General features: G+C 44.1%; 1 protein-coding gene across 1 annotated transcript; it reads left to right on the forward strand.

The window, feature by feature from the left end:
- The first annotated feature begins 2,730 nt into the window (after positions 1–2,730).
- LOC124775817 lies at positions 2,731–3,251 on the forward strand. The gene is made up of 2 exons (XM_047250650.1): positions 2,731–2,910; positions 2,955–3,251. Exons 1-2 carry the CDS (start codon positions 2,731–2,733, stop codon positions 3,249–3,251), a joined length of 477 nt encoding a protein of 158 aa, XP_047106606.1.
- The last annotated feature ends 5,672 nt before the right edge of the window (positions 3,252–8,923 follow it).

Genomic DNA, 8,923 nt, shown 5'->3' on the forward strand with positions numbered 1-8,923 from the left:
CCACTTGCACTATAAGGTATACGTGCCTCTGTGATCGAGTGCATAGTACAGACTTGTGGCCATGGAAGATGATGGACACATTTCCAGCTGAGCATGCTAATGTTCTCTCATCTCACAGATGCTCCTTAATCTGCAGGCATAAGAAACATAGCGAATGAGAGGCAGCTGTTCGATTTGCACATGCGATGGTGGGGAGCACACATTGTGCTTGATGCACAGGAACCACGGCTGGTGAGATTGCAGAATGATGCAGATTTCCATTGAGTAACAGGGACTAGCTTGCACTGATGACTGTCTTTGTGCCCTGTGCACTCCTCGTTGCCCCAGTGTTGCAGTGCTTTGGCCTAATTGTAATTTTGTGTGGGTGCATGTGCAGAAGAATATTGGTCTGTTGACTGTGTTGTCCGCAATTGCTGTGCTGCTGTCCGAGGCTGCCACACAGATCACCCCTTGCGGAATGGAGCTCAGTAGGTGCGAGAGGCTAAAATGTTCCATCTGCACCCAGCATATGTTTGTGCTTCACAAGCTTGTTGTGATGTCAGCATGAGTGCAGTAGCGGCGCTTCATGATGTCAGCATGAGTGCAAAGGCGCCGGTGTGTGACATTACGAGCAGCTGGTGGGGTGGGTTGTGTTCCTGTGCAGCCAGCTACAACAGCAGTGCCCAGTGGCACTGTGCAGGAACTGTCTGTAGTGATGAGGGGCTGCATATCTAGTGTGCAGATGTTGGCCCTGAGAACACTGATGCACGAAGAAACTCTGGTTAACTTCTACGAGGGATAAGAAGTGGAGTGTTGGTGAAGACACACTATTCATAACATCGAGTTCATATACAAATACACAAGGTCTCGTTATCTGTGGGAAAAAAACTAAAAGAAACTTTCACAAAGATGCACTGTTCTTCAAAAATAGTTTTTTTGGCTGATGAACGACCAGCACTCGATCCAGTTGTGTCACTCAGTCACTCATGGCAGCAGATACTACATAGCATTTAATGCATGGGAATGCAGCGTCATCAGGGATTGAGCAACATTATTGGAGATGTGACAGACATACCCAGTGTTGCTGGAGGCAGTGTCCAGAGCTCAATGAGGACACAACACATGAGCTGGCGTAGGAGTCAATCCAACCTCAATGCCTGACATGGTATATGTGCAGAGAAGTGACGGTGATTCCAGGGGATGCAGCAGGCAAACAGCTGGTGAGATGGGTATCAGTGGCTGGAGCTTGACTGGAGGTTTGTTGCCAGCTGGTGAAATGGCCCACTGGAGACAGGGTCTCAACAGCAGGAAGTGGGCGGTGTGTGTGCTGGATCTGAGTGCGACATGACATCATTATGACACAGCAGGGTCATTTGATGTGAAAGCAGTGGCCGGCATGTGTGATGTAGTCTGCTGGCCACTATGGTGGAGTTGACTGTGAACCTGTGTGGGGTGCGGTTCAGTTGGCTGACTGGGTGTGGTGAAGGTAGGCCAGAGCAGACAACTGCGTGGTGACAGCTGGCGGCCCGCATCAGTCATTGGCAACTGTTGGAGATGGCTCTGCTTGGCCAGTTGTTTGTGGAGCATTGTCCTTTACCATGTGCTTCACCAGTTGAAGAAGTGTGTAGCAGTGGGCTCTGCCAAGACATATTCTAGTTTGACCCTGTCAATCAAGACTTTAGCTGCACTATTGTTACATTCGATCTCCTCTGTCATCTACACAAACTCATGTGACACTTGCCTTTCTCCAAACCTGGCAATGGACACCAAACTTCAACACCTCATGCAGAACTTGGCCACCCAGCACATAGTTTGAGCAGTTGATGTGCTCATGGCAAGAGTTCAGCAGGCTCTGTGGTGGCAGAAGACCAAGCTGTGGGCAATACGATTCACATGGCTGGCACCACAGCAACAGCCACTCTAATAGTAACTGATGTCAGAACAGAGCCCAAGCAGCATCTGCTGGTATCATGCCTGTTTCAACAGCAAAGTGAACAAGTGCCACACCGTTTGGTTGCACCCAAACACCAACTGTGAGCAGACCCAGATGCACCCAGCTGCAGTGCTATATTAAAGAATGTGTTTGTGGCAGAACAGAGTAGGGGCGTGAGGTACCTGGTAGACACTGCATCAGATTTATCACTTTTTCCAGGTCCATGTTAAAAGATCATAGGAAAGCCAAAACGCTGTGCCTCACCACAGAAAACAAATTTGCCATAAAAACGTATGGCACTCATCATTGGAATGGGGATCTTGGACTGTGCTACACATTCATGTAGAGTTTCACTGTGGCCTACATCAACGATCTGATTCTGGGGGTATTGAAAATACCCAGTAGACTGACACTATGATAAGTCTGAAGATAGTAGGATAGCAATGGCAAGCTGCCTTCTTCACTGTTAAACCTGTGGTGTGCTCGAGACCATTTACAGACATTCTAAACAAATTTCCAGAGCTAACTCACCTGTCTGGGGTGCCACAGCATACCAGGCATTCAATTTTCTACCATATGTGTGGACAACCACAAGCTAAATTCAAGGACAGTGCCAGACAGATATCTGGTGCCATATCTGCTGGACTTTAGCCACACCTTGGCAGGTGTGACTGTCTTTATTAAAATCGACTGCACAAAGTCATATGTGCATATCCCTATGGCACCTGAGGATATAAGAAGAAACCATGATTACCACTTCCTTGGGGCTTTTTGAGACCATGTTCATGATGTTCAGCCTTAGGACTGCTGCCCATACTATGCAGAATTTCCTGGCTGGCATCTTGCAAGGATCACCTTGCTGCTTCATGTACCTGGACAATGTCCGTATATTCTTGAAGATGACCGAACTCCACCACAGCCACCTAACAACCGTTTTCCAGTGTCTCAATGACGCTGGCATAGTCATTAATCCATTGAAAGACAGTATGTATTTGGGGGTCAGTGACATTGGGTTTCTCGGTCACCTAATTACCTCTAACAGACTGACACCTCTGCCGTAGAAAGTGCAGGTGATCCTGAACATGCCACACCCAGAAACTCACAGAGGCCTACATCATTTCTCAGGATGGTCAACTGCTACTGGTGCCATCTATGTAACGCTGCTGCAGGGCACAAACATCTGACTGCAGCACAACGTGGCCCCACAATGAAAGGAAGGGCTCCCATTGCCTGGACATACGAAATGGAGCAAATTTGTACCACATCTACATCTGATTTAGAGTTAACCATCATTGTGGATTCCAGTCAGACTGCTATCAGCACACCACTTCAACAGTGATTGAAGACAGCTGGAAGACACTCTGCTTCTTCACATGGGAGCTGTTGGCAGCATAGCACTCTTGGAGCACTTATGACTGTGAACTGCTCACTGTGTATCACGTGGTGAAACACTTCTGTTCATTGGTAGAAGCCCGCCTCTTTATGTTCACCAACCATAACCCTGTATCACAAGCTTTATGGACCAACAACACCAACTGTGAACAGCACAAACTACAGCAGTTGGAGTACATGTCCCAGTTCACAATGGACATCTGACACATTTTCGGGATGGACAACATTCTTGCTGACTGTTTGTCCCATGATTGTGCTGTTATCGTCTCCCCAGTGATTTTTGAAGATGTTGCACAAGAACAGGAGGGCGACGGAGAACTGGATTGTGTCTCACACAATTCCTCCAGCAGTCTACATCTAGAACTGGTACCCATCCCTGGCTCCTATCAGAAGCTTTGGTGCGATATTACAACAGGCGTGCATTGATCGTCCCCCCCCCCCCCCCCCAAAAAAAAAAATAAATAAATAAATAAATAAAAAAAAAAAAAATATGCCGGTGCGCTGCTTTTGACTCTGTCTGTGGGTTACCACATCCAAATGCAAACACCGCAGTGTCAATCATGGTATCATATTTAATCTGCCCTGGACTCTGGGAGGACTGTTGCCAGGAGCACATACCTGTGCTGCATGCCAGCACGCCAATGTAGCCATCGGTGCCTTGCCCGATGTGACACACTGCTTCACACATGTCCACGCAGACACTACAGGGACATTACCTCCATCCCAAGGCAAGTGCTACCTCCTTATAATGATGGACTGCCTAATCCACTGGCCAGAGGCAACACTCATAGTAGACATCCCTCATGAGATGGTTCCTACTGCCTTTGTTCACATCTAGATGGTGCGCTTTGGCTACCCCAGACACGTAACTGCAGACTACGGGTGTCAGTTCAACTGGGGCACTGTTCAAACACGTCAACTGAGCGTGGGGTGCCAGGCTACACTGCACAACAAGCTACCATCTAGCATCTAACTGCATGGTTGAGCAGCTTCATCAGATGTTGAAGGTATCCCTGACATGCCACGACACCAACTGAATGGAAGCACAACTGCTTGTACTTCTTAGCCTGCAAGTGACATTGAAGGAAGAGATCAGTGTTTCACCTGCAGACCTTGTCTACAGTCAGTCAATCACCATCTCCAAAAAGTTCATGGAGGAAGTTACCAACGCCACACGATGCCTCAGCCCCGCAACTAGCTGAATGCCTGCACAGTCTTACGAATGTGCTCCAACTGCACTCACCAATGCAGCATGGTGCTGGCAAAGCCTTTGTCCTTGCACACCCAAAGCACTGCACGCACATGATGTTGTGCACAGATGCAGTACAGCCAGCACTTCAGCAGTCCTAAAGACCACACAGTGTGATAACCCATGATGGGAAGAAGTTGGAGATTGAATGTAACAGTAGCCCGGCTAAAGTCTTGATCAATACAGTCAAAGCGGTATATCTCTTGACAGAGCCCATCACCACACACTTCTTAATGGGCAGAGGACTTGGTAAAGGACAACACTCCACATGCAACCAGCCAGGCAGAGCCCACACCAGCACCGAGCGAGGTGGCGCAGTGGTTAGACACTGGACTCGCATTCAGGACAACGACAGTTCAATCCCGCATCCGGCCATCCTGATTTAGGTTTTCCGTGATTTCCCTAAATCGCTTCAGGCAAATGCCAGGATGGTTCCTTTGAAAGGGCACAGCCGACTTCCTTCCCCATCCTTCCCTAATCCGATGAGACCAATTACCTCACTGTCTGGTCTCCTTCCCCAAAACAACCCAACCCAACCCACACCAGCTGTCACCGAGCAGCCATGTGTGCCCAGCGTACCTCCACCACACCCAGACAGCTGCCCAGGCCACAAACCACACAGTTGTACTGGCCAACCTTACTGCAGGGGCCAGCAGACTATGTCATATATGCTGTTGCCATTTTCATGTCAAATGCCCGTGCTGCAATGACGTCATGTCCCACACAAATCCCTCATGCACACCGCCCACCACCTGCTGTTGAGACTCTGTCTCTCATGGGCCACTTCACCAGCTGAACAAAACTCTACAGTTGAGCTTCAGCCACTGCTGCCCATCTCACCGGCTCTTTGCCTATTGCAACTCCTGGAGTTGCTGTCACTTCTCTGCACCTCCACCACATCTTGCATTGAGGCTGGATTGACACCTATGCTGGTCCCTGCATCAATTCCCTGTCAGGCTCTGGACACTTCCTCCAGCACCATTGGGTACATCCACCACAGCTCCAAAAACCATGTTCAAGCCCTGACGACACCGCATTCATGCGCATTAAACTCTGTGTAGTGTCTGCTGCCACAAGCGATGAGACTGGATTGAGTGCCACATCACACTTCTGCATCAGTTTTGCCAAACAAAAAACTGTGTTTTATGTATAGTGGATCTTCTTGAATGTTTTGTTTAGTTTTTTTCGTCACAGTTAATGAGACCTTATCTATTTGCATATGAACTTAAGTGTTATGAACAGTGCATCTTCACCAATGCTCCATTTCTTATCCTTCATAGAAGTGTTCTCAAGGCTGACATCTGCACACTAGATTTGCAGCTACTCATCACAACAAACAGTTCCTGCCCAGTGCCACTGGGTGTTGCAGTTCTAGCAAGCTGTGTGAGAACACTTCCCGCCCCACCAGCTGCTCATGACATGACACTTAGCTGCCTTCGTGCTCATGCTGACATCATGCAGCACCACCACTGTGCTCACACTGACATCACCACAAGCTCTGAAGCACAAACATATGCTGGGCACAAATGGAACATTTTTGCCTCTTGCACCTATCGACTTCTTCTACCCAAGGGGTGATATACATGACAGCTTTGGACAGCAGCACAGCAATTGCAGACAACTCAGTCAACAGGTCAGCACTTGTTTGCACATGCACCCTCACAAAAGTACCATTAGGCCAAAGCACAGCAATAGTGTGGCACGGATGGGTGCACAGAACACAGAGAGAGACACCAGCGTGAGCTAGACCCTGTTACTCAATGGACGTCTGCATCATTCTGTGATGTCACCAGCTGTGTTTCACATGGGTCACGCACAGTGTGTGTGCCCACCGTCACGTATGCAAATGAGACAGCTGCCTCTTGTTCACCATGTTTCTTGTGCCCACAAATTAAACAGCATTCATGAGATGAGAGAACATTCACAAGCTCAGGTTGTAAAGGAACACTCTCCTCTAAGATTACTTTTCCTCAACAGAAGTAGGTGATAGCTGAAATATTTTTCGAATTTTAGACAGGTCAGTGTTGTTCTTCTAAAAAGTTTTATATGCTTTTGTACATGATGTGTTGTGTTTCAAGCCAAAATTTATGAAAAGAAATTACTTTGTTTTCCTTTTTACCATTGATATGTATTAGCACTTTTTTTTTTTTTTTTTTTTTTTTTTTTTTTTTTTTTTTTTTTTTTTTTTAGAAATATTTGAAACTACAGAATAGTAGGCATACTTAAAATTTCTATAATTAATTATGTGCTAGTACTGTTTATTATGTGAACTTCTAGATTCATTTATAAAATAATAATCTAAACTAATAGAAATTCAAGAAAAATTGTAAACCCTTAGGAATATTGTGATTACTGCAGAGTGAAGTAATAGTAAGCATGCATGATGTGATTGACGTATTTTTGTAGTTTGGGTGAACAAAGTAATTTCAACTTTGTTAATCTGAAAATTCACAGTGTGATATAGTAAAATGTGAAGCAAATAAATAATGAAAAACCAAAAACTGTCCACAGAGAATTTTCAAATTTATTTAGATCAATTGGACTATGAGAACCTAAAACGTGAAAATGTCAGACCCCTAGATATGAAGAACTGGAGCCAACTATGAGAGAAAAATAAGTAAAAAGTTTATTGTAAATCTTACTCCTCTCAAATCTTATGAAAAGACTTCACTGTCATAGACAGTAGTAGTAACAAAGAAGGGAGGAGTAGATTATAAGTGTGAGTGCTGTCCAGGATTAATTGACTAATAATGAAGTTTTGTCTACTGCAGAAAAGAAAGTGATTTATGTCATTTACAATTCATTCATGAATAAACTTCCAATGACCTGAAGCAAGAAAACTGAAAGCTGCCCAGCAAAGCAAATCATACCAACAGTGACAACGTACTGCCGATAATGACAGACTGGATTGAATGAAAGAGGGCTTTATGACTACAACCAAGGACATCAAAAAGGAAAGATAATTACAAACTATTTGTGAAGTTAATTTGTTTGTGGATTCATGTACTTGTTAAAAAAATGAATAGGGATGAGGGTAGGAGTGAGGAAGAAATGAAAGCTGTATGATCCAGACAGGACATGTCTGAGCTGAGTGAAATCACAGACAATAAAGAAACAGTAAAGACCGGTTTTTTGCAGTTAATTTTGCAAGAACTAGAGGAAATGAAGACAGGTAGTAATACCAGATTTAGTACAGTTAATAATCAGTTAACTGAAATAAGAACTGAAAACAACATCAAAATGGACGAAGTACAGATAGGCCAACTTAGTAATCATTTCAGAGTTAAAAAATGAGTTGTCAGAGAGGTTAAAAAGTGTGAATGAAAAAGTTAATGTTTTAGAAAACAAATTTATGGTTTTGGGAAATGAGTTGGTAGTTGAGTCAGCAAGACAATCATAGAATGTTGATGATGTCACACTTGAACAGAAAGATGGAGCAGAATTAATGGAGCAAAATATCACCAATTTAAACCTAAAAAATTTATATGTTGAAAACAATATGCAAACTAATGTAACTGTTTTATATCAACAAGTTTCAGTAGTTCAGGAAATTTATGTGAATGAAAGTGTGGTTGCAAACAATGGTATTGCGTGGTCTAACACTACTATCAGAAGTTTATCATCAGACAATTTGCATCCAGTGGATTTTCTGCATCACTGCAGAGATAGTTTTGTGTCAGGCATGAGTGACAATCAAAAAATTAAATTTGTTAAAAGATGTCTTGAAGGTGAAGCTCTGTCATGGGTAAATGTAAATTTAAGTCAGTGGGAAATATATCAGAGTTCCAAAAAATCTTTTTCAAATAACTTTTGCTCAGAAACTGAACTGGGGAGAATCAAAAGTGAATTTTTGAATGGTCCTAATTATAGGAATAAGGATGGCACTTTGAAAGAGTCTTGTAAGAATCAACTTAAAAATTTACCACACCTTGACAAACCATTTGACAAAATGACCTTGACTGATGCTCTTAAAAGGAGATTACAAGAAGGGCTGCAGTGGGATTTAGTGCACAGACCTGACGACTGTCTTGAACAATTTTTATGACAGGCTGGATAGGGCAGTAGAAAGAAGTATGTACCATAATAATCGGAATGATAGAAGTCACAATGGGAGCAGTTACAGAAACACGGATAATGGTAACTTCTATCAGGATCAAAATGTCAATAGCAAGAGAAATTTTGAATGTCAGCAGGGCAGGAATAATGGGGATAAATATGGACATTTTAATAGAAGAAACAAGCATAGAAGGAAGTACTCGGGGAATGGCAGTTTGTCTCAATGAAGGTCCACAGTTTTCGGGCAAAGAAACATAACAAGTACAGGACCAACAAGTTACACTTGCTTTTAGACAATAACAACAGTGTTAATG

The sequence above is a fragment of the Schistocerca piceifrons genome, chromosome 2 (assembly GCF_021461385.2).
Source record: "Schistocerca piceifrons isolate TAMUIC-IGC-003096 chromosome 2, iqSchPice1.1, whole genome shotgun sequence".
In the NCBI taxonomy this organism is placed as follows: Eukaryota; Metazoa; Arthropoda; class Insecta; order Orthoptera; family Acrididae; genus Schistocerca; species Schistocerca piceifrons.

What these genes read in the sequence shown, in the direction of transcription:
- LOC124775817 (XM_047250650.1), top strand. Translation starts at nt 2,731, where the DNA reads ATGCAGAATTTCCTGGCTGGCATCTTGCAAGGATCACCTTGCTGCTTC. An exon ending in AAGACAGTATGTATTTGGGG is followed by an intron (nt 2,911 to 2,954) that starts GTCAGTGACATT and finishes TACCTCTAACAG; the next exon opens with ACTGACACCTCTGCCGTAGA.